Raw genomic sequence first — 27,029 nt, forward strand, 5'->3', positions numbered from 1 at the left:
CACCTAGTGATGCCAACTGCAGTGCAACATCTGATCTGCAGATAAAGTCTTCACTGGCATGCATCTCTCACTCAGACTGTCACCAATGTCTGCATTTGGCTAAACTTTTAAGCCTGAATGAGAAAGGCTGCTACAAAAACTGTAAGCTGCACCTCCATGCAATTTTCTATCCTAAATCCTTTGCTGAGAACTGCCCACGCTTTGCTTTGTGTTGGGCACGCTGTCAAATTTCACCCCAAATGGTGACAACACTGGAATGTTCATTAGATCAGAAGTCCATCTGGCTTAATATCCAACACCATATGCCTGGTGGGAAGTCTTGGGAAGTCTGTACAAGGGGGTTGTTCAGCTATCCCTTGTATCCAGTGCTCTACCTGCTTCTGGTAATCTCTGCTTTTTCTTAAGCATCATTGTGTGTCTGCAGCTTTGTATTTGATCAACTCCTTTCACAAAGGATCAATGTTAACAGTTGTTTTAACCCACTATGTCTTTCAAGGACTTCTGTTTTCTTCTAAGTGCTGCTTACCCACAGGAGGAAAAGGTTTGCTTGCAGCTCTGAGGATTGACAGTGCAAAATTCTGCCAAAAGTACTTCACTGATGATTTGCTTAGAGTGCTAAGGGTTACTTGCTTCAACAGAAGACAAAAACTTCAGGATGGGAACAAGACTCATCACTTGTCATTGCGGCTTTCTTACCTTCTGTAGTCCTCTCCTGGGAAGATTATGTGACAAGATGGAAACCACAAATATCTGAGTCCTGACAGGATAGGTAAATACCATAGTCTTGCTCTGAATATTGCTTTATTAGTTGTCTCTTTCTTCTAATCTTTTCTGTTTCTCATGCTCTCTATCTCTTGTCTTATGCTTTGAAAGCCCTATACTGAAAGAGTCTTTCTGTTTTCTATAAACCAGAAATGGAATGTTAATACCCAGGGCTTCAGAGAAATCATAAAGTCTGAAAAATCAGCATTTGAAGAATCAAGAATGGATTCTATGCATTTTTTAAAAAAAAACTTGTAATTCAGGGGAGGCAGTTACTTTCATTTATACCAGTAATTGCAAATATAAAGACCAGCTTACTGGAAGAAACAGCGGTATAAATCAGAGTAATTTCTGCTATCTGGATTCTCTATTTCTGTGTATATACTGTGTTTCTTGATTCAACACTCAGTGTCAGAGGCGAATAACCACCACAAAGCTGGTAAAGGGCACTAGGAAATGCTGACACTTTTGTATCCAGAGCACCTGGAGGTTTGCTGGTGACTCAAGGAGAATTGAAAATAAATGAATGCAATAGCTGCAGATCCATCTCCAGACATGAGTTTTCTAGGCACTTGATTTTGACAGCCTTACAAAGCCCCTCCAAATTTGGACATCTGTGCTGTAAGAGGTGGAAAGAACAAGGTTTGTTCAGACCTGGACGAGGCTCTGAGGTAACACTGAAGTGGGGTTTATGCACTCTCTGTCCCGAGAAAATCATCACCACAATTGTCCTGGCTTGACAATTAATTGAACGAGATGTGAGGATTGTCATGGGTACAGATATTGCAAAATAGCAGCATGTCAAATAAGGATATTTAAATTTCTTTAACTATCAGATTGTTGAATCACAGAATCATTAAGGCTTAAAAGACCCTAAAGATCAGACCCCAACCACTAACCCAACACTGCTGAGTCCATCACTAAAATATGTCCCCAAGAGCCACATCCACGAGTCTCTTAAACTCCTCTATGGATCATGACTTCACTGCTTCCCTGGGCAGCCTGTTCCAATGCCTGACAACTCTTTTGGTGAGATTTTCCCTGGACCTCTCTTCTCAAGATCCATTAGCATTTATCAAGCAACCAGCCCTTTGAGTGTTATCTGGCAAGGCCACTGCAGCCAGCTGCAGCTGGCTGTGAGGCTCAGCAGGGAAACACCAACAACCTGGGCAGTACAACAGCAAGGGTAAGAACCTGTCGATTGAGTAGCTATGACAAAAGCTATTAACTGCTAATGTATTTTAATATTTTATTTGTTAGAAGCTAAAAGGGGTTAAAAACTTGTTTAGTGCTGGGTTAGCGGCTCTCCAAAAAAAGGGTGACAGCTCCAGCAGACAACAGCATAGTTTTTGCATCTCAAATACTGGAGATCATGGATTTCGTATCAGTGAACTGTTTTATACCTGAAGCAATGGTGTATACCATGAGGGGCCATTCTTTAGGTGCACCCCAACTTTTAGAACCAGCTCCATACTCTACTGTGAGGAAGCTGTTGCATGTGAAGTTGTGATGATGCACGTGGTGATATCCCATTTGGACCTGGTTTAGAGTTTGGGGCAGACTCAAGAGATGAGTGAGACATGGAGCCAGAGGGGCCTGAAGACTTGTCTTGAGCACTGAGTACTTGGATTTTACAGGTTCAGGGCTGTGGGATGCCAAGACCAGAAGATCTTGCTGCACAGGACAGGGATGGATGGCTCAGGAGCATGTCCCATCTTCTGTGAAGGCAGCAATCTTGAGAGGAAGGACTAGGGCATGCTGCTGGGAAGTGGAGGATGAAGATGCAGGAGAAAGGCTAGAGAGCTGTGATTTCTGGAACTGGTGTCCCTGTGAACACTGCTGTCCCTGTGACTCCTCAGGACAGTATCTACTGTAGGACACATGGATTGTGCCCAGCATTTCCAAGAAGGAGTCTCACTGCTGAAGAAAATGTATCATGGGTAAGGAAACAAACAAGAGGCACTGTCTAAGAAAACAAAGGGAAATGTGAATGCTGCCAAGCACTGAGGAGGTGAAATGGCTGTTGGGTCCCTTGAGACAGGGAGGGTTGTTTAAGAAAACACCAGAGCTTTACAGTGCATCCAACTTCTCTGACAGTGCCAGGACAAGCTTTGGGACTTCTCAGAGTCTTCTGTGCCTTGCATAACATGGTGCTCCCAGACAAATGATGTTTGTGCTTCTTGCTGCTGAAAGCAAACACTGCAGCAACCAGTTCCCTCAGCTTGGCCCCTTACTTCCAGATCTCCTTGGTTTCTGTCTGCTGTTGTTAAAACATCTGCTGAGTGGGAAGTGGAGAACTTGTTTTATTTGGGAAGATGTTGAGACGAATGGGGCATCTGCATACATCTATGGCTTGGGGTGCCAATTATGCATGAAAACACCAACATGATAAACATCAATGTGATGAAACCACAGCAGCAGAAACAGGAAAACACAATCCTGAATGACAGGGGTTTTGCATAACTTGGCACATTCCATTTTATGTAATGCATTGCCATTGCACTCAATGCTGTCAGTTGGGGAGAACACCTAGATGCCAACTTGAAAGGAAACAGGCCCAGAAATCTCCAGTGCAGGTTGGGATTTAAAACTGAAAATGCAGCAATTAACTTTAGCACACTCAAGGCTGTGGGACTGCGGGGTTTTGAGGTCTTTCTAGCTGGTTCTGGCTTTTGTATGACATTTCAGTTTGGCAAAACCAAATTATTTACCCCAAGGACTTTTCCCCCCCTTGATGCCCTGGTTTCGTTTAGTATAATTTTGAGGTTTACATCCCATTTATTTTTGCAATAAGAACCCAGGTACAGAAAATTATGGTCTCAGGTCCACAAAAGGAGGCAGTACAATATTGCCTGCGTATGGAGCTTTCTAGGACCTGCAAGGAGACAAGGAACATCTAAACAGAGCAGCTATTGGGAAGGGAAATTGTGGCTGTTTTCTACAAGCAATGATGTAACTGAAATCTAGAAAATTGATTGATGGGGTGCAGCAGCTGCCTCACTGACTCTGGCTGAGAACTGTTCTGCGAGATGGGACCGCAGGAAAAATGCTTTGGGAACTCCATTTCTAATCATGATCTCAACTGACAAGAAGCATTTCATCATTCATTCTCTTGGTCTCTTCAGTGCCCAAATTCAACTCCATGAACTATTTTTTTGCTGGAAATGCGAAAAAGGCAACCCAGCATGTAGCTGAGGGCAGTGCCAGTGACCACTCACTTCAGTGACAGAGCTAATGTGGATTTAGCTTTCACCACTACCTATAAAGGTGTTTTAAAATTTAAATAGGATATAGAAATGAGAAACATGGCTGAAAGCACTTTCCTAAATTTTATAACAACTTCTGAGGAAAAACTATGGTGCAAAAGGTTTTAGTAGCTTGCTTCCTCAACAGTGCTGGTTACCTGTCATAACACCAAGTGCAGTGTTTAATGGGCACCTTGTGTATCAGCAGAATTGCCAGCGTGATCTCTGCCAGGCAACTGCTGCCTGGCAGAATCTTAAAAATCTGCTCAGTTTCAGCTCCTAATCACTAGAGAAAGACAGCATTAGTTAAAGGACTGACGTGGTTTTAGAAATCTTCTGTTTTACAACGACCTTTCTGTCTCTTACACATAAAGCAATAGTATTTTACTTCATCTTATGTAACCCACACATTTAGGTGGTTTTCCAGCCACCAATAGATTTCCCATAGCCCAGTGAGAAAAAATAAGCAATCGGAAGAAATAAGCAAAATTTCAGGGGAAAATGAACAAAAGAAATAATAGTAATAAAAAAAAATCCCAACCACAAACCAATATAAAACTATTCATGGGCTTTCCCTTCTTATCTGCAGGAGTTGTTGAAAACTAACTAGTGAAACTAACTAGTGAATATTTATGGGGTGCAGAGGGAGATGAAAGAAAATTATTCACAGTGAAGCACATGAATTTCAGATTTTAGCAGATGAAAATTCACAGCTCAACTTCTGGAAGTGGAGGTTTTGATCAGGAACTGTCCTACGTGTTCAGGCTGCGGAAGCTGAGACGTTCCCAGGCCCTCCAGGAGAGGGTGTTTGCAGAATGCATTTGAATCAACGCTTTCGCCTCTCTGCTGCGAAAAGTGTCGGCGGAGTTCATTCTTTCCTTGTCAGGATAATGACAGATTTCCTTAAAATTCTGTCACTTTGAATCCAGCTCAGACAGGTCATTAGCTGGCATAAAACCTGACAGCTGCACTGAAGTCAATGAGCAGCTTCAATGTGGACACAAGTGCAGAGTCCACTGCTGGCAGTTCATTCTCTTCTGCAACAAGGGAATGCCTGAAAGGAAACTGTGACTTAGGTCTCTGCTCGAAAATATGAATCTTTGTGCTCATGGTCCCTGTGTGAGCACTGATAATTAAATGTAAGATCTCCTCTGCTCTTTCGTGTGCTGGAAAAGCTGTTCAGCTCAGGGATGAAACTGGGGACTCAAGTCCGTGGTTAATTTCTGAGGGTTGCCCTGATGATTCAAGTGCTGGGCAGTGAAGAAAGCTCTGTAAGAAGAGCACTCTGGAGAATATGAACTTGCAGGTGTGTTTATCCCTGTTTCTTAATAGCATTCTAAGAGTTTTCTGGACAGAGGTATCTCTAAGCTGTGACTTATTCTGGGAGAGCTGAGGACTGTAAGGTAGAAAGTGTAAAATATTTTAAGAAAAGAAAAAAAAAGGGTAGACTGAGGGAAAAGAAGGGATGTAATTCCCAAAAGGCAGCAGATCACCACTTCCAATTCCACTTCAGCAGAGAGCAGCTGTAACGATGTTCCAGATGGACTCACTTCATCCAGCATGTTCTTCTGCTTGCTCCCTGTAAAACATGGCTAATGCGCTGTTAGGCAGGTGAAATCCTTTTCAAATTAAAAGCAAGCGAAGAAGAGCTGTGTGGCTGAGAACACGTTCAAGCTACCAAAGAGATACCAAAGAAGATTTCTGGTTAGAGAATTCCTCTTGTCCTTCCATCCTGAGTCTCCAGCCTCTGGATGAAAAGCTATCACAGATTTCTACAAGCATCTGAGGGCTGAAGGAGGAAATCTAATGTGGCAGCAACTTTAAGTGTAGGTAGTTTACCATCCTCAAAACCATTGTCTTTAAAATCCTTCTTCTTAAAAAATCCTTCTGCTGCAGCTGTTGCTGGTTGTGAAGGTCAGTTCTCCTACCCCCTGGCCATGTGGCAACGGTCCTCTGGGTGCCAGAGCTGGAAACAGTGCTCTGCCTAAACCTGTAAGGCAGGAGTAGTGCTCTGTGCCGTCCAGGAAAGGAACTAACAATGGGTTTGTGTTGTAAAGGGGTTGTGAGTTACCAGGATGAAGAGGTTTCCAATTGTAGGTGGTGGAACTGTCTACCTGCACTGCCCTCATTTCTTCAACACACTATTTGCTATTTGCTTTGGGTCAACAGCATCAAATGAAGGTAAATCAGAGGGGGTCCTGTGTTACAGACAGATCCAACATGGGAACAGAAAGGGATTTTTTCCTTCTTGGAATCAGTGAAGGGTGTGCTAAGCATGTGATGTAAAAGAAAAATTTTGGCCATATTTGGATGCCCTGGCCCCTTGCACGGTGAAATATAGACATTGGTATTTGACTTTACCTGGTGTTCAGTCAAATCTTAATGCACTCAGTGAAAACCACTATTTCTTCCAGAGGACTTGGACTGTTGTCATCCCTGAAATCCAGTGGATCAGTGCAGGACCTCTGTCTCCAGGAGGGCGAGCCAGACTTGCACTCTGGTCTCTGTAGATCACCATGGCTGTGACTTTTGTGAACAGAAATGAACATTCTCCATGCTGCTAAGTCAGCTACACAATGACCTTCCACCTGTCAGGTGGTAGGATCAGCTTGTGCACCTTCACTGTTCTCTGCCACTTTTTGCCAGTTACTTCAGTGACTTCTTCTTGTAATTCTCCACTTGCATTATTTCTTGCAAGGGTCTGAACCCCACCTATGATGCAGGTGCTTTTTCTGGTGGTGGACTCATTTTCCTTTTTCCAAAATATGTCATGACATTTAGGTATTTAGCTTGAGAATAAGAAACTGACACCCACATAGATGGGAAAATGCTAGAACGCATTGATTCCTTCTGGTGTTCGAAGAACAACCTTCAGAACCTGCACCACATGGAATGAAGACAGTAGGACCTCCTCTCTTCCACACCTACCCCTAAAATCTTTGTCTGAAACAATGAGGGGAGGTGAAGAGTGGCCAGGGCAGCTGGTGACAGAGTGAGGCAATGCATGTAGGTAAAGCCCTCAAGCAGTAAGGGTTAACGTGCAAAGATAAGAAAAAGATAATTGTTGGCAAGAAGGCATAAAGACATGTTTCATTGGGAAAGGAAACTTGATTTGCAGAACACTGCAGGCATTGTCTGATAAAATGGGTATCAGCAGAATGAAGCAGATCTGAGTTGGACAGATTCTGAACCTCCCAAGCTGTAACTTTAACAAGAAATCTTTAATGAGGTGATGGGGAAGCTAAACAAGTCAAGTGTTCACACTATAAATTGCATGGGGAAGCTAAAGAAGTCAAGACTGCACCTCCATAAATTGCAGGTGCCTTTCATTCCTGTACGAGACAGCTCTGCAATTCTTTATTCTGGCTGGAGCTGGATACTCAATTTTGCTTTTGTCTGAGAGTGTTTCACTTTCCTCTCTGTGACACTGAAAGTCCTTTTGAGTTCAAATCCTTCACTGACTCATTAATACTCAGAAAAGCACCATGTATTAATTAGCAGGGTGTGTGCTGGGAATCATGACCTTCCTGTGCCCAGTAACTTCCTCCACAGAAACACATGCTCTGTAGTTTCTTCTTTTAGTTGTAAAAAGAACCCTGTGGCCCTGTACAAATACTAAACCGCATGGCAGCAATAAGATTTTTTTAAATTCCACTGAGTTTGTAAATTGATTTTTGCTATCAATTTAATGCATTTAATGCATATTTAAATAAATGCTACTTTATTATCTATTTAACACATAGCAGTTCAAGTGGTGCCCCTTATAATGATTCATCTCAGGCTGCTGCAGTGAAAGACCACAGCAGTAATTTCCATTAGTGTAATTCCTACAAAAATTCCTTTTTAAGGAAGAAAATTTACCAATAAACACACAACAGTTCTGGCCTCACTCTAGAAATTGCTGAACTCGATGGAAAATATCATTAAAAGAAGGAGTATTTGAATCATGCCTCTAATGAGGCACCACCTATACAGAGGCTTGACCTTTCTTTTTCTGTGATTTGGTGTTGCTAAAGCTCATCTGCAATTGCTTGCCAGTTTTATTTCTGGTCAGTTTCAATACAAATAACACAAAGTATTCAACTGATATAATAAGGGCCATAAGGCCTCTAAATTAACTGAGATGCTCATAAATCAGAAATGAGAGCTTGCACCCTCATGTTTTATATATGGAGATACAAATATCTGGGTGGTTGAACATACGGAATTCCTGATTAACAAGACCTTGCCAACCAGAAATACCTTGCCTGGATCACTCAAAGTGCTTAGTTTTGTAATAAAAATATGGCCACCTCATAAGAGCAAGTCTTCAGGCACTGAACCAGGAGAAGATCAGAGATTTCTGGGGACTAATCCCAATGCACACCAAGGCTGTTTGAAGGACTTGCTGGGTGGAACTTGCCAGAGTGACTGTAGGTGTCTGCAGTCTATTTCTTGGGGCACTTTTATTTTATTGGTGAGTTGAGATGGAAACACCATCATTAATGGCAGAGAGAAGGAGGCACTTCCAGGGAATGATTTAGGTGATGTTGTCCTGAAGCCAGTTCCTTAACAACAGCCTACCTGTACAAAATATAACTGCAAAGGTATAGTAGACTGATTAATAATATCTTATCTCTTTGTTGAGGGCATGTAAAGTTAAGAGAGACAATGCAGCGAAATTGCTGGTGATGGGACCCAAAGGAGTAGCCCTTTTTTTGTTAAATGAAGCTAAATACTTTCCATATTTTATGTCAAAATATAATGCAGAAAGGAACTTTGCCACTGACAGCGGTGTTTTTGAAGGTAAAGTGATGCAGAGTAGTAAAAACATAACCAGAGTAAATGGCTACTCAAGTGTGTAGAAAAGATGGGGAAAAAAAAGCTGTCAAGGTGTCACAAAAGTCACAACAGGTGGATAGCACCCAAAACCCTCATTAAATTGTTGAAAGAACAACACTTTTTTCAGAAAGGAAGGCCAGATGTCGGACTGCCTTATGGAAAATCTGCCCAGCTCCTCTCCCTTCTGCTGCTTTTTGCTTCCATCTTTGCACATTTGAAATATTTCTTCTGCCCTATGGGATTCCAGAATTCTTTGGCCTCAGATAACCTGAACAACCCAACACACTCAGGACCTCATGGTGCATCTCCAATATGTGTTCTTGCATGAAATACCCAAAAGCCATTCAGGTCCCTCTGCCACTAAAAAAAACTCCACTCTGAGGGGGATCCTGCAGAATCCCTTGCCATGAGCTGTTCTGCTGAGTAAAATATCTTCTTTCTAGGATGTACACCTGGCTGTACCAAAGAGTAAAATATATATAACTGAGCAACTTGGTGGAGGGCATCCATGCCCATGGCAGCTGGGTGGAACCAGGTGGTTTTTAATGTCTTTTCCAACACAAACCATTCTGTGATTCTGTCATCAGACCATCCCCAAGGCAGGCTCCTGGCCTGCATGCCTGGAGGAGGAATATCTGAACCTTGGAAAGAACTCAGCTCTGGTTGAGTAACTGGCTGCCAGGCACTCTGACAAAGAATAATTGTATAATATTTTTGTGCAACCTAAGAGGTGACATAAGGAGAAAAAGTGAAATGAGCCTGTGTGATTCAGATGAGGGAAGAGATAAAAGTAAAGGAAATGATACAAATACAATGCTTTTTCTCTATGTCCTCTGTCTGTAGACAAGCTTTTAAGCTTCTTTGCCATATACTGTAGAGAGCTTCTTAAGAGAGATTCAGGACATGGATGCATGATCCATCTGGGCAGCCGGCACATTTATCCTGTAGCTATCCTGTCTCCTTGTCCTCAAACAGGAGGCAGAACGTGTTCCAGTGGACACAAAAGCTGTGTCTGCCAATTTCCACTAGCAAGAGATGATGTCTAAAACCTGTACAGTTAGAAAATGAGTGGGGAGGGGGCAGCTCTGGCCCAAACCCCCCCATTTTCTTAGAAGAATTAGATTTTAAGGTGGCAGGACATTGCTTTAAGATCTCTACAACTTATTGGCTCCTGTTGTACCTCCTAGGAAAGGGGGCAGCCACCTTTGATGGACACTGCAGGAGTGTGGCTTTAGTGACCTGGCCTGGTTAAGATTCTTACACACAAAACACATGGCAAGTTCCCCAAATTCTAGACATATTCCAGTAAATTAATTCTCATTCCTCACACTGCTTTCCTTCTGCTCTGGTTCCTGTCTCGCTGGCTGCTCCTCCTTTAAGCAGCTTGATGATATTTCTATATTCTCTTCTATATCATTAGTGCATTTAAAGGTCCAACTGAGATAGCTCTAATTCTGTCCTTCCTGACTGTTCACAACCTTAGATGGGATTTGCCATTTATGGCTGACAGCCTGAAGAAATTACATGTCTTACATCACCTCGAGAAAACTGCTTCTCTATTTTGGGTTTTGTTTCTTAAATAAATTTCAAAGGCACAGTACAAAGGGCACATGCATACAGAAAGCACAGAAGGATGTTTAGAAGTATATTTAAATTAAAAAGGTTATTTCTCCCTCCTGCTGCCTTCTTTTTGAAATGAGTCTCCACCACTAAAAAGAGAGAGGTAAACATATCTGGGAAGAAAAACCCAAGCATAACATCTTTTAGTCACATAAAAAATGCTTTAAGTAGCTAACTAAAGAGGTGCCTGTAAATGCGTGACTGCTGTGGCCCAAATATTTCCTAAACCTAAGCTTTAACTCTTATAGAGAACTTTGAATAGCCATAGCTCAGGCTCTTGTGTGAGCAAGGTTAAACCAGTACTTTCTATTATATCTACTCTTTCAGACTAAGACTTTGAAGGCAAATGCATGAATGACACACACAAAACTACTCTGCAGCTCATGTAATGGCAGGCAATCTTCTTCTTTCCTAAAATCTGTGTTGTCTTATTCCTATGATGGGAGCGGGTAACTACTCAGAGGCTTAGATTTATTCCATAAAGCAGGGAAGTGCTTTTCTAGGAAAGGCTAGTAATCCCACTGATGTAATGGAATCACCGAGGCTGCTAACCAGAAGTCATTGCTGTTTCTGTTCTGGACCAAGATCTGTGTCTGCAGCACCTGACATGCTTCAATGTTCTGCACTACGCTTCAACAGCACAGCTTTAGAATAATTTAATTTTCCTTGGAGCTGCAGGAATTTCCCAACATGTTTTACAAACACTGCAGGTGGTCACAGCAGTAATGCTGGAAAATAGGATCTAATCTGATGCAATTTGATTTGATGGATGAGGAGATGCCCATGCAAAGAGCAGAAGGCTAACCTCATTTTCAAACCAACATTGTGGCTTCACACAACAGTGTAACAGAGATATCCATGGAGCTGGGGAAATTCAGCTGAAAGCTCTCATCTGCTTCTTCAGAATGCTTTGAGGAAACCATATATAATGGACTTCTACACCTTATATTGATGAAGATATTAATGCAATATTTACGATATTTTTTGTTGGGAAGAGAATGGCAGATTATTAGAAGCAATTTGCTTTAAGCCACAAATCAATTTTAGAGCACCTTGGGTCAGCCACAAAACTGTTGTTCATTGTTTATAACATATTTGGTAGAAACCATCTAGTTAACATTTCAGGGAGTGAGTCAGGCTCTGCACTTGCACAGTTGAAACTGTCTGGTCATCAGCCTGGCTGTGAGGTTTCACTAATGGAACAGGTGGAGCCTAGCCTTTGCTGTCTGGAGGGGCATATGTACCATTTATTCACACAGTTTACAAAAGCAAGATCTATGCCCTGTACTTATGTTAGTAAAGTTACTTTTTTATAGTGGAACAATCTATCAGTTCAGTCCCTTGAGACAAACACATGGTGGATGGTTTCTGTACCAGCAGTTAGGTCACGAGTACAAAACTGTGGGTAATACAATCACACCTTCACTGCAGAAAGTGCCACATGAGCAAGGGAAATCTGCTGCTGCCATAGTGTCCCCTGGAGTGGCTGTCAAGTGCAGGGGACGATCTGGTGTCACCTGCAGCCATCTATTCTCTCTAAAAGACATTCTGCCCCTTGTTTTCCTGATCACTACTTAGTGACAAATAAATTAAGAATAGTCTTAGAAAAGGACTGGACTAAAATTCCAACTGAAGACCTCTTGGGAAGGGAGAGAGAGCAGGTGGAGGGAGCTCTGGCAAGTCCGAGCTCTTTGCAGATGGGTTATCTACAACAGGCTCATCTCCTCCCATGATGGCTCCCCAGCAGAAACTGCACTACAAATCAAATGCCTGACTACTTGTAAAGTGAATTCCACTGTTTTGAAGCATAAGGCAGGATTTCTCAAAATATTTCAGTTTTGCTACGTTTCATTTAGCATTCACGGGGAATTTTGCCAGCACTGCCTTTGCCAGCAGCATTATGACCAGTGAAATACCCGAAAAATCCTGCCTAGAGAGGATCAATGGTTTCGTCTCGTTCTGTGCAGTTGTTTTGTTTGAGTAGACCTCATGATGGCCTGAATCATCCAACTGATTTAAACAAGTCTAATCAAAGGAAACTTGAAACTGAACTCAAATCCTTAATCTGCATGTGGAACCCACTATTCTTCTCTGCAGTGGACAGTACCAGAATACTTCATCTGTCTCTTCACCTTCAACCTTTTAAATCCTTCCCTCTACACTCCTAAGCGTGTTTAAAAGTCCTATCTCACCAAACTTTCCTCCTGAAATGCCACCAGGTTGTAAGTAATTGCAACCACACTTTTACACAAAGATTACTTTCTGATTTTGTTAGAAACAATAAATTATGCAGCAGTGAATTCTGAGTGGAGAGAAGAAAAGGCTGAGCCAATAACAACAGACAGGCTTTACCTTTGGGTCGTGTATTCCAGAGAGTTCCTCATAGATCTTCTCTCCCACCATGACAGCAGCTAGGTTGGCTGTGTATGTCGACAGGCAAAACAGGCAGAAAATAGCCCAGAGATTCATTAAAAACCTTCCAGTCCAGCACTTTGGCGGTTTGATGGCAGCCGTTCTTCCAAAGAGGATTGCGTAGCAGACATTGAGGGCAGAGGAGAAGGAGAACACTTTGTTCCTGTTCCTTCCCCTAGGGGTCATTCCAAAAGGACTTTTCCACTCATACAAGGTGAGGAATACGGCTGTGATGTGAAGAGCAACAAATATCCCCAGCCACATAGTCCAGTGAAGTGGCCACATAAAGGCTCCAATAGGAGCTGCAGTGTCTTTGGTCCTCACCAAAATCCCCAAGCTGGTTGAAAAGAAAGGGCTAGTGAAATCAATCACTTGGCTTCGGGCAGTGTTGATGCTGAATGATGTCACTGCCATGTGAGCTGTACCAGCAAGAAGGTCTCCCACCAGCCCAGTCCAGTGTCCATTCTTCCAGGCACCGTATTTTCCATCCCCAACAATGTACAAGTCAAAATCAAAATTCATATCTTCAGCCAGCTTCTCCAGCAGGTCGATGCAGTAGCCATAGCAGCACTTCTTCAGCTCATTGGGCACGGTGTCATTGCCCCCTTGGAGGGTTTCAAACAGGTTGTCCAGCACACCTGAATCATTGGTCAGTGGGTCCAGGCACAGCTGCCCTGCTGGGCAAAGACCTTCATCATCTACATCCCTTGTGAAGACAAAGGGATGCTCAATCAGAGTCACCACCCTCAGGTGCAGCCGGGCAGGGTGTTGCATGTGGCTTTTATGTCTCTGTGCCTGTTCTGGCCATATGCCATAGTCCATGATGATCTTCCCCTCTTGCCAGCTCCCCAGGCGCGTCCACATCGGGTTTCCAACAGGGTCATGCTGCAGATTCCAGATGAAAAAATTATTTTCCGAACTGACAATGGATGAGCCCTTCACCTTAATGTGGCCACTGAGACCATCAAAAGTTGTGTTGGCTAAAAACCTGTTGGAGAGAAAAAAGCAGGGGAATCAGAAGCATACAGGTGAACCATGAATTTATGTTGAAGAGAGTAGATGAGGATGTTGCTGAACACCAGGACCATTAATAGAACATAGATTCTATGGTACAATGAACCAGCCACATAATTTATGACTAAATTATATGGGAAGGCTCCCCGACGTACCTAATGCAAACGAAAACCCCTAGGGAGAGATGTATTTTTTTACTTACTAGAAAAAATGAGTACAAGAACAGTAATTTTTTCAGTTACCTTTGCCTCACAAACTGATGAAACACAGGTTACTTCTAAGCTGAACTCACCAGATCTGCAGTCACTTTCCTAGATAAAAATACATATGAAAATGGAAGAGTGGAAATTATGTATGAAATGTCCTTCCAAGAAAAATGCTATAATCTCAGTAAGATCTAGCTTACATAAGAGGGGCTACTGAAGTGCTGTCAACAGCTTTCAAGCACTCTCAAGTGAACCAATCTGGATTCCAAAATGCAAATTTGTCATTGGTAAATCACTGTTAGACACTTCAGAATAAAGTAAGGGAAGAAAGTGAAAGATGGTTGCTCTAGGACAGTCAGTCTTAATTCCTACAAAAAAAAAAAAAACAAACTGAAAAAGCAGTTTTTTAAAAAAATGTGCAAAAGTAATGTTCTTAAAAGTGCAGTGCTGCCATTGAAGCAGAACTCATGAAATGTGCCAGCTTTGCACTGCACATTTTGCATTGAGAATTCCAGGCTTTTACTATTCCAGACACTGACAATAAAGTCGTGTATTTCCTTTGCATTGGAAGGCAGTGTTTGCTAGTAGTTGTCCTCTGAGCCTGTTGAATTCAGCTTCTGGCAAGACATCACCAAAGAGGCTAAAAATGACACGGATAAAGGAGCTGAGAACTCAGTAGGAATTAAGTGTTTGAGGCAGAAAATCCCTTTCAGTATGAGCACCATGACTAGCTGAACTGCACGCTGCTAACAGCGGAGCTGCTATGCGTTTGGCAGGGGCTGCACAAGCCTTAAAACACTGGTTCCATTAAAAACAACCGAGTTAAATTGCTGCTAATATGGTGCAAGGCAAGTCACGTGCAATTTTTTCAGTAAGAGGCATTCAGAAGACAGACTACTCAGCTGTCTTAGCAGAATATAGCACTTCACATTAATCCTGAGAATTGGATGAAAGTAAGCGTTGGAAGAAGTATAAAGCCTGTCATTCCAGCCTCAATAAGGAAGACATAAACTTTAAAGTAGAGTTAACTGTTTATCAATACTTACAGAGGATAAAAAATAACCTTCAATTGATTTGAAAACGATAAATCAATTGCAAGTGTGTGTACATCCATACTTCTGTCCGGTTTCTACACTTTGTTTTGATGACTTTTGATGATTTTTGATGGGCTTTCAGCAGTTAAAACTCTGCACTGTTTAAGTCTCAAGGTCATATAAATTTTAGCCCTTTGCAAAGGTAAGTTTATGAAAGTAAATGCTTTAGTTTTGAGTGTGGTTGTGTCTGTGATAGCCTTCTCTAAGGCAGCTTCACAGTTCTTGCTCAGTCTCCTTTGAGTAAGTTGAGTTGGGAGAAAGATGACACAGACAATACTCTCAAAAGCAGATGATCTCTACATGTGCTAGCTTGGGTCTGGAAATCACGCCTAAAAACGCAGACAAGGTGTTTATAAATATAAATGTATATAAACCATAAATGCAGTTTTCATGATTTAAATCCTTTACTATTTAGTCCACTGTTAAAGAACCCCATAGCTCCAGTTATCAGTGGAATCTGCCACTGTTTGCCCACTCCTTCGCTCCTAATCCATGCTTCCTACCTGATAGTATAACTTCCCTGTTTGTGTATGTAAACACTATCAAGACAAAGTTTATGGGAGCAGGCAATCTTTAGCACTAAAGGAAGGTTTATGTGCCCATAAACTTGTTTGGTTTTTATCTCTCTCTTACTTTTATCTCCCTCAGTCTCTGTAAAAAATTGTGCAACTTCTTTACAAGCCTTGCTGGGCATACAGGCAGAAGCCATCACTGTGACAACAGTAAAACCATTCCATGTGTGTAGATGGACCTGCGTGAAAATTTTTTTAGGAGATGTGCTCAAAAGACTTAGCAGTTCACAAAAATGCCAGAAACGGAGGGAGACAAGTCCTCAGGTGGAATAAGCTTGCAAAGTTCTCGTGAATTTGGCCCCATGTTGCTAATACAGCATGACTGGGCATGAGAAAGCTGCAGAGCACGTGCTTTGGGAGTAACTGGAGCCACGGAACAATGCATTACATTAATTTTCTGAAGGTGGAAGGAGACCACTGGAATTAATGCTGTTCCCTGACTCGTGCAGTAGAAGTTAGCACCCCCAGGAGGGCAGAACCAGCCCTCTGGACCTGAGCTGTGGCTCTCTTAGGAGCAGGTACCTGAGAGAGATTTAGCAGCATTTGAACGTCCAACTTCACCACCTCATAGATTTAGCGGCTTACCTTTGCTGCTGATTTGCATGTTCTGCATTTTTTTGTAGTGACAGAACAGGAATCAAAATAGATGATGGGAACCAAGCTGGAGAAGCATTTTAACAGCACTTTGTTTTATACGCAAGCAGCTGCGGCTGCTGAGCATTTGCATGCACTGCGAGCAGCACCAGTGAAACTCATGCCAGCAACTTCAAGTGAAAACTCCTTTACTCAATAACTCCAGGAAACAAGTAAGAGGTTCTGACTACACTACTTAAACTAGAAATCTCCAGTGTGAATCTCTGGGAATTACAAGTGCTGGATACTGCACAGACATGCTGGCAGTATCTGAGCAGCACTGCTTCAGAAGGGCTACTGACAGATCTGCATGGCAAGACAGCCTGCACAAATTTCAGAAGGTGAAGGGCCAGATCCTCAAGTCTGACAGCTGAATGAATTTTCTTGATGCTGTGTCAATATATGGGAGCTGACGTTCACACTGACAGTCTATGATAACTGCATCAAAGCTTTATCAGAGTCAATTCAGTTTGAACAATGAGTCCAAAGCGTGTCATTTGCTCATTTCAGCTTTGTTTCTCATGTGCTTTGTTACAACAAATACTCCTTAGACCCTTAGCAGTACTATCACTCTCCAGTAGCAGTACCTTTGTAGTATATTTAAGAATGACTTAATGAAATTATTTTCTCTCAAGCTTGATGGTTGGGTCATTCCACCTCTCTTTTTGGGAAGCTCACTGGAGACAAGAACTAGGATTGGCAGGGAAAAAGAGAAGGTTCTGGGGAGAACTTTAGTAGCCTTGCAGGCCCTAAAGGGACTCTAACAGAGCTGGAGAGACTTCTTACTGATAGGACAAGAGGAAATGGCTACAAATGGCCAGAGGGCAGGGTTAGATGGGATACTGGGAATAAGGTCTTCCCTGTGAGGGTGGGGAGGCCCTGGCGCTGGTTGTCTAGAGCAACTGTGGCTGCCCCATCCCTGGAAGTGCTCAAGACCAGGTTGGACAAAGCTGGGAGCAACCTGGGATAGTGGAAGGTGTCCCTACCCATAGGAGGGGGTAGAATGATGTGATGTTTAAGGTCCCTTCCAACCCAAACCATTCTGTGATTTTATGGATCTATGAAATAGCAGGTTGATGAAATTACCCAAGAAGCTGAGTTAAAGCTGTAAGACTAATTAAAGATGTAAGACCAGATGAGGCTTTGAAATTTTAATGCCTTACTCCATCAACAAGGATGCTCCCATGAGCAGGCAAGAATAGATGAGGGAATCAATCTCATTGTAAGAGGAATAATGGACAGTGACTTACAAGTGAAATCTTCAGGGGGTTGTACATCTATACCCCTATCCATGCAGACACAAGCATGCTTTGCCATGCACTAGCTCATTATTCTGCTCCTGGGCTCCCTTTAATGCCTGCATAGCCAAGGTATGAGATCAGTGCTGGCAGAAGCAGCTCTGCCTATGCCAGAGAGTGGGGCTGCTGCTCATCCACCCTTTGCAGAGAGGCGAGGGGAAGGAACTGCTTCTTCTCCCTCATCCCCTTCTCCATGCCCATGCACGGCAGCCACAAGGCTTCCCACCGAGACATATGGGTTCATTCAGACAGAAAAATGCACTCATTACTAAAAAGCAGTTAAGCACCAGACAAAACTTTCATCTTTGGGGGCTAAAAACGCCTAAAAATCACCTGGTGAGATGGGCCAGTGAAGCCACTCATCAGCATGTCATGCCTGAGAAATTAATGGCACCACTCAGAGTTAATAGTTGTGCTGCTGACGCAAACACATCAGCTCTGGCTGTCAGGTACCTGTCTCGCACAAACTCTGCAAAAACAGCTGCACTGATTTAGGACAAGGGTTTCTCTAACCTGCTATTTTCCCTTTAATAGTATTCACAAGCAAATGTATAGGGAAAAAAAAAAAAAAACAGGGCTAAGCATACAATTCTTTCTTTCACTTCCACAATACCTTTACCAATATGAAGGAAAAAGAAATTTCACAGATGTGAAATTGCATATTGTCTTCAAAATATAACAAAAGCTTATGGCTCTCTGAAGAAAGCATCAATGATGAATTCTTTTTCATGAATACATGTAAGTGTTTTATTTTTGTTTTCCTTTTTTTTAATCTCTTCTTCTAGCCTCAAAAACCCTATTCATAAAACTGCTGTCCTCTTGTTACTCTAAGAAGGCTCCTCCTGACTTTTACTTTTCAGTTAAAATATCCAGAATAATGTGGCAAAATAAATATCACAAGTCACTGGGGTATTGTGAGTGTTTATTTCCCAAGCCCGCTTCCACTCTTTGGAAACAGAGAGTTTTTGACTCTGAATGGACAGGGGGACTAAGGAAATGTTGGGTCTCAAATGGTTGTGTTTTGAGCAGTGCTGTTAATTTAATATTCATTATTGTGCAGACATATCCAAGAAAAAATTGTTTTTCAAAAAAAGCCTCAAGAACTTTTAACTCTTTTTAACTCTGTCAAAAAAAAAATCTTTAAATTGAAAACTAGATGTAATGGGGGGAAAACATGCAACAGCTGCTGGATGTAGATTAAGTGATGAATTAATGTAGTTAGCCAAGACATTTTTGCTTATTTTTGAAAAGAACCATGCAAGTTTTCCACTCATATGTTAAAACTGTAAACAGGAACACACAAGTAGTTTTTGGGAATAGCTTCTACATAGTGACATGCTGCAGAGACAGCACTTTGTACTTTTGAGTGCTCTCACCAGAAGAAACCCTCTGAGGAGATGAAGGTGCATCTTTTTCCTGTCTTTTCCACGGAAGCATACTATCAAGGGCTACTACACATCTTTATGTTGTCTGAGGGCTTAGACAGTGCAAATATTCTGTGCTTTGTACCTCAAAATCTCAGAGAATTTGACAGTAGCCCACCTTACATAAATAAATGTAACTGCAAGAGCACAGTCTGTAACCTAGCCTATGTTTACTATGTGATCTCTACTTCTGTGGAACAGTGTCTTCTACCAGAATCTTGAAGTTCTGGCTTCTTTCCCACCGTGGCAAAGTTAAAATTTCATTATCTGCCCAGAAGTAAAGAAGCAGGAGAAAATACTGAAACAAACGTGTTTGTGAGGGAGGGTGAGCAGCATGATAGCTAACCCACAGAGAATGGTGGGAGGGAGAAGAAAATTATTTTTCTTGCAGTACAGCAAATATTACCTAAGGGAAAAAAAAAGGGCAAAACTTACTTTGACAAATACTGGCCTGAAGTGATATTCCTCTCTTCTGTGTCCATGCAGTTCATCGTACTTGGAATGAGAGCCAGTTCAGGCTGGATCATGGTGGCTGCTGCCACAGCCCTGGCCACCAGCTCCATGGCATCCTGCACGTAGTGCTCGAAGACCGACTGAGTTGTTTTGCCGTGAGCGATGAGACCGAGGGGCAAACCTTCTGTCCTCAGCTCTTCCACATTCTGTGAATCCCCAATAATCCAGTGCAGCTCTGGAGGCATCACACCAAACTGGGTGGTTATCTCAAAAATCCTCCGCGTTTTCTCCATGTCACACCCAAACATCACCATGGTCGACGTCGTGTCTTTGATGCTCTCCAGGTAAAACTGCAAGTAGTTCAGAAGGTCACTGGTTGAAGTGAGGTTTGCTGTGATGTTTATAATGGACCCCAGGTGGAACTTGGAGCTCTGTTGTGTGAGGAAGAGAAAATCTGTGATGTTCCACTCCTCCTGGCACAGCATCAGGCTGAAATTGTACCAGTTGTTCATGGTGAGGATAGAGAAAGTGACATCAGCGTCAGAACTCAGTGAGTTTTCTAAGCTCATCTGCAGGTGAAGGGGGTTCTGTGGTTATAAAAATGAAAGACAATGATCAGAAATGTACTGGACACAAGCTAATGAGTCTGATTCATTTTTATATATTCCTTTGGTTCAAAGTAACCACCTGCCAAACAATAGAACTGTGCGAGCAACAGGAAAATTTACACCCAGCCAGCTTAAATGGACCGTGATTCATGGGCTTCCTCTGCTGGTTTGACTCAACTGCAGAAGTCATCAATGAACCTGTTTCTGAGAATATGCTCTTCTTTCTACCCACTTGTCCTTTTGGATTTCAAAGCATTCTCAAGCAAAGATTTCCTTGCACCCCTAACAGGGATATGAAAAGGTATTTCCTTACTGCTCAAGTTCAGCTCATTTACTGACCCATTTACAAATGGATGCTGAAAGGTTCATTGGTAAACAATTTAAAAATGTAAGGAAAACCCCTCAGTTGTTTTGATTGTAGCTCTTTTTTGTGTTTGTGTTGTTGGGGGATTTTTTACAGACATATGAGTAACCTAATAAAATGGATCACAGTCTACCACCAAGGCACATCATGTACTGCCAAAAACAAAGGACAAGTTACTCAATGCACAAGAGGCTAAGATATGCAGTCTCTGATTTCTGAGCTGGAAAACGTTTGATAAATAAGCATTTCATACTAATTTTTGCCATGTCATTGATGCTACTATGGAACTTGACCCATTATGCTTCCCAACACCATTGCCCTTGGCTTTATCTTTTCCAGAAAAGGAAGGAGGTTTTGAAGCTAACTCCTCTGTTCTCTTAAGTAAGTGAGTAGTTATTATTTGATCATTCTTTTCTCTTACTCTCATTCCTCTCCTTTCCCTGGTCTTAAAAATATTTTTTATTTACAGTTTTAATACAAAACAAAAAAAGTTAAAGAATCCAAGCAATTTCTGGCATTTGCTATGAAATAATTCTCTGCCCTACAAAAATGTTTCTACCAGGCTTTCAGCTAGCCTATTATGTATTATTCCAACTTTTGCTTTTTAGTTGAGGACTTGACAATCTTCACTGTAGCTTTCCTAAAGAAGTTGTATCACTTTACACTGGCATTCAATTCCAGCCATGAGACTGTCCAAAAAATGTCATGTCTGTTCCAGTGCACCTTTTGGTCTGTGAGATTTTCATTGTGACTTTATGTCAGCATTTGTCTGTATTCATGTTCACTCAAATTGAATATTACCCAACACATGTACCTGGATTTTATCTTTTTATCCATTATGTTACTAAACACTTTAGGTCTGTTCATCCTTCTCTTATGCCCTCAGTAGTTAATGTGTATTATGTGAGGGACCAAACCTTTTCAAAAAGAATAAAAAATGTAATTTTGGTTTTAAAAGTACTTTACTGATAATAACAGGCTTCAGTTTGTATGGATCTTAGAAACGTCATTCTGGATTCAGAATAATAAGATAATGAGTCAATTTACACTGGTTTTATTAAATAAAACCCTGGGCTCTCCAACAAATATATAAGGGCTGAAATCACAAAAAAACCCCAAACCCTGAAGAGATATGTACTGGCTATAAGCAGCAAGCCCTCATTGTGTTAATTTGCAGCTACATGAACTCATCATCTGTTTTCCAGATAGCTTAAATTCAGAGCTTGATAAAAAGAATGCTGTAATTGAAGATGCTCTCAGTTCTTTTTGTTATCTCTTGGGTTTGGTACCTGTGGGCCTTTTTTTTTTTTTTTTTTTCTCCAAGATGCAAGAACAAGCTAATAAAACAGAACACTGTCCACAATCGATGCAGATCATGTACTGCCAGCAAGACACAAGAGGGATGATTCTTTGATTAAGGACAAGGAGCTCACCTGTGCAGAATTTCTGAGTTCTGAGCTGGAAAGCATTGCCTACTTATTAAAGCACATGATAAGTTTAGGAGGGAAATAAAGCACTGTGCATAGTAAGTTTGGGAAGCTGGTTTGAATAAACTAGTCTCTGCAAACTGAATCACAACAAACTTTTTTTCTGGGGTTATGAGACATTCAGGTAAATTTACTCTTTAGTGTCTCACTGCAAATCGATGGGAGTAGAAAGGATTTGCCCTGTCCTCTTTGGCCAAGATTAGGGAGAAGTAGAAATATTTTGTACACAATGATTCACCTCCCATCAGCCAAATTCTGCAAGCTTTAGTTAATTTGAACGTTAATGCCAGTGAGAAGAAATGTTTTTCAGGATACACAGAACACCCTCCGTTCACATACAAAGGACAGCACACAATCTGACCATCCCTGTGCAGGGAGCAGCAAACACCTTCAGTATATCAGGAGGATAACATCTCAAGCACACTACTATGGCTGTTATGGGATGGGCTCAGGGATCAACCAAAGAAATCTACTGGATGCAGAGAAACAACCAGAGAGTGACATATGTCTGTAGTAACAGCTGTGTCCATACCACTGCATCAAACAGCCCAGGAAACAAAAAAAAAACTGGAGCCTTTGGATAGCTTACCCTGTTCTGGGTCTGGTTTTGGCACCTCTCATAACCTGCACTGGCTCTCAGGGTCCCAGCACATTTGGGGAGTAAGAGTATCCAGAATATCCCAGTAGGGATAAGACTGTGTGAGCACTGTCTCTCCACCTCACCCAGCAGGTTCAGCTCTTTGAAGATCGCTATGTCCTCATGCCAAACCCAGTGCACACGTGCAGTTTCACAAATGCAAGACTGCTTCTGCTCCTCCACAGAACCATTCTTCCTGTATTAGAACACTCTGAACTGATGAAAACCCACACCCAAAGATCACTGGGCATTATCCTGGGGCCTCCAAGCACACACAGTCCAGAGAAGGTGGAACTCTGCCACAGGGCCAGAAAAATGGATGAAGTTTTACTCAGCATTGCAGGTGAAGGCAGTTTCCACCTGACTGGGAGTTCTCGGGTGCAGGGCTGGACTCTCCTACAGAACCACACCCACAGCATTAGTCCTCAGGAGCTCCAGCACTGTGATCCCTGTCCTCTGAGCAGCACACCTGGATGTGTCAGCACGGTCCAACAGCCCATTCCCATGCTGAGATACTCCTCCTCCCTGAACAGGGGTGTTATTTGGGATAACCTGGCTTGGACTGAGCCTGCGTGTAGAAGGGCTCCTCAGAGTGAGACCATCTGTGCTTCAGCCATCACCTTCAGGAGCCCACAGATGCACTGGCAAAAGCACTTATCATCACTGTGATTTATTAGCTGCTAAATTCCCTGCTAAGATGCTTGAAAGATAAAGATTCAGCCCTGGAAAAGCAGCAGAGTCTCTTTTCTCTGCTAGGAGCACTGGACTGCAAACCTGCCTTCAGAATTTTTCTGATACAATAGCGAACATAAAATTTAGTCACCAGGCATTACTTCTGCTAAGGTTTCAGGTAATTGTCCCTGCACACCATGAGAACACCCCTGTAAGTGTTGGGGAGGAAGAGCAATCGATGTTTCCTTTGTACTGGGACTGAGGGAAGGGAATGCTTCTTTGGAGATGTTTGGATTTAATGCCTTCCTAATTATATTTTGAAAGGTTTATTTTTCATTTGTATGTAGGTTGCAGTTGAAGAAAGATACACAGAAGCCACATTTCAGTAGAGAGCCTTTGATATTACAGTGTTTTTTATAGTTTTACAGATCTCTTGTTGATTTGTCTCTCTTCAAAGTCAACAATTACTGCTTTTTAATGAAGAACTTCTACAAATTATTTATGAAATCATTTAGTGGTAATTGCTGAAACAGTGGAATTTCACAGAGAAGGTTTCTGACAACTGAAATGATAATTTAGACGTGTACAACTTCGTGGTAATAAAGGAACAGAGATTTATGAGACTTCATCTGTGTATTGAACTCTGCTCTGCCCTTATTAAAGCTCTTGGGCAAACTCCTCCTTTACTTCCTTTTGAAATTAGCAGAGTTTGACTATTTCAGTTAAAACGACAATTAAAAATAACATGGAAATTCAGTCTAAATATCTTTAAGTTAGACTTAAAGCTGCCATTGAAGACTGGTGATCTACACCAGTTTTTCTTCAAACTACACAAAAAGACAATTTAACTTTATTTGAATAATGTTAATTGCTCTCTGTTTTTAGTAATGTGTTTACACAGTGCAGTTAGCAGAAACATCTTCCATGTCCACGAGTGCTTAATTTTTTATTGGACATCACTAGCTCCTGTTTTATAAACCAGCCACGACCACCTGACTTCACTGTTTACTGGGTAAAGAACAGGCCTCGAATCCTTAATTTCTGACTAACTGCCTTTGGATCAGATGCTGGCAGTCTTTTCCACTGACTGTCAGTGGGCTCTGGACCAAGCCATTCATGGAACATTAAGCTGTACACGGTCTGATGTGTCTCTTCTCCTGCCCATCAGCAGAGACTGCAGCTACTGATTTGCTTTTTGTATCCCAACCAGAGCAGTTTTTACAGGTTTTTCCCATTGCCTGAGACACCTGAGAGAGCAGGTTCATTTAACAGCTGAAACACGGTTTGCATTTCATTAATGCAGCAATTTCCAGGCCTCCATTTCATCAGTCTGCAGACCCATCCTTGTAAATCTTTCGAGCACAAGTGCCTGGAGCTGGGCTGACTTGCACCCTCAAGGATCTGGTCATTTATCCCTTCAATGGAATTTGTAATGCTAATTAGAGATAGTCTTGGTGACATTTTATTTGACATTCTAATAGCTTCATTAGCAGAGTTAAAAGCATAGATGTGAACATTATTTTGCTAACTGTGTAAAAGTAAACAACACACAAAATATTATTCCCCTCTGACTCTTGGGGCAAAGGCAGTGCTTACATATATATATATATATATATATATATATATATATATATATATATATATATATATATATATATATAGCTAGATAGATAGATATAGATATAGATAGATATATATAGATATATACACACACACACACACACACACACACATATATATATATATATACACACATATATATATACATATCTATATATACACACATTTTTGGTAAGAAACAAAAAAGAGAAAACAGGGCATGTAATCACATCAGAGAAAGTTCCACTGAAGTAAAAACTCCTCCTGGCTTGCAGTGCCACTGTGGGGACTCACAGCTCTAAAACAGAGCTCAACAGCAGCTGTGAGCAAAGTGATGCCACAGATTCAAAAAACAGGAGGACTGGTTTTTTACCATGGTTGAAATTAGAAAAATTTAGGCCTAAAGCCCAATTCCTTAAAGTCTATGGGCACTTCCTCATTTCATGCTATGAGAAAAGGTGCTAGGAAATGCTATTTTATCTTTTTAATGTGCGCTGCCTCTGCTGAAATGGCAACACTTCAAGAAGGAGTTTGTGCTGACAGCTGCCAGACTGTGGGAAGTCCTGCCCCCCTTCCTGACCAGCTGCCGAGGTGCCTCCTCTGCACCACATCCCAGCCCCTGCCCAGCCCACGGGCTGCTCCGGAGGGGAGGGGAGCTCCCGTTCCAGCAAAAAACCTGCTCTGCCCTCAGCACTCTGCTGCTTCTGCTAAGCAGACTTCTGGTTCTCTGGGGAAGAAAATCCCAGACCTGCTTTGGACCAAAATCCAGTGAGATGATGTCAGAATTTCCTTTTTTCCTTTTCTTGTCCATCTGTCTCCTTATACACCCTTGTTTGACCAAGACCTTTAGTGTGGGTTGGTCCCCACACTAAAGACCGTTTTTTTGCAGAGGGTTTAAAAGCTCTGAAAGAAAAGCTTTCTTAGACTAGCCAGAGCTATCCTGATTCCTGCAGCAAAAGAAGCCTGGCATCCATCCAGGCAATGCTTACATGCAAATCCTAAAAATGCACTGACTGTTGATTTTAAAAATCACTATACCACAGGAGTTAGCTTAATTTAAATTTTGACTTAGTTTGTCATGAAAATTATTTCTTTTATTAGACCAGACAGACATGACTTGAGGTCTCTTTCTCTAATGCTACACAAAAATACTCCAAGCTAATCTGAATATATACAGCTTTCTACAAGGTCATGGAGGCAATGTAAAATATGAAGTTTCAACTGCTCTTGGAAAGTAGGGTCCATTATTTATCTGAATAGCCACTTATAAATTATCCTAAGTAATATTACTTCAAAAACTTCAAGGTGTTCTTTGCTTCAGCTGGAAAAAAAAAAATCCAACATTCAAAGTTCAATGAAGAACATTTCATACAGATCCAAGAGAGAGAACAGTTTTCCCTTCCCTAAAATTTCCCTTTATAATTTAAAAAAGGGCATGTGCAGACAGACCAGGGGGAGCTGTGCTGATTCTCCATGACATTTCTTTAAAATGGCAGTACAATTCGGGTGGGAGGAAGTGGTGGGTCCATATCTGTGGTGTTCACTCCCAGCTGCCACAGAATTGTCATCAGAGTCCAGAAAGCCCTTGCAAACATTGGAGCAAAAGCTGCCAGGAGCTGCTGTGTGTGGAGGCCAGAATGGTCTACTGAAGTGGGTGAGGATCTGCCAGAAGGAGCTGCCCCACTACAAGTCTTCCCACACCCTTAAAGAATACAAACCACAGTGGCTGCTCCACTAAGAGCATCTTTTGGGGTTTATTCTGATTGCCACTGTGGGACTGGATAGCTGTAAAACGGTGTTGAGCAGAATTTAATCCTACCCTTAAGAAGAAACAGCATTCTATTGAATCAAAGGCCTTCAGCAGACTGTTGAGGGATGTCTGAGCTTTTCTGTGGAGGAGCATCTCACAAGCACTAGTGCTTTGCACATCCTGACTTCCAATCCAAATGGATTCATTTCAAAAGCAGGCAGTCTTGAGTTTTCCCACTTGTTATTCATGCAATGCACAGGGGAGGGGCTTTTCCCCCCACATTTTTGGTTCGAGCAATTCAGCTTTTGACAGCAGCAGAGCCAAAACAGTAGCAGCAGGTTGAAGCAGATACTACAAG

The 27,029-nt window shown here is 41.9% G+C and overlaps 1 protein-coding gene across 1 annotated transcript in view; it reads right to left on the bottom strand.

The window, feature by feature from the left end:
- Positions 1–27,029, bottom strand: part of GRIN3A (glutamate ionotropic receptor NMDA type subunit 3A) — a 68,309-nt gene that overhangs the window by 23,054 nt on the left and 18,226 nt on the right. The window contains exons 2-3 of the mRNA XM_059836481.1: positions 19,537–20,141; positions 12,801–13,848 (exon numbers count right to left, since the gene is read on the bottom strand). Of these exons, the coding sequence (XP_059692464.1) occupies positions 12,801–13,848; positions 19,537–20,141 (1,653 nt within the window). The remainder of the gene's footprint in view (positions 1–12,800; positions 13,849–19,536; positions 20,142–27,029) is intronic.

The sequence above is a fragment of the Haemorhous mexicanus genome, chromosome Z (assembly GCF_027477595.1).
Source record: "Haemorhous mexicanus isolate bHaeMex1 chromosome Z, bHaeMex1.pri, whole genome shotgun sequence".
NCBI classification, from domain to species: Eukaryota; Metazoa; Chordata; class Aves; order Passeriformes; family Fringillidae; genus Haemorhous; species Haemorhous mexicanus.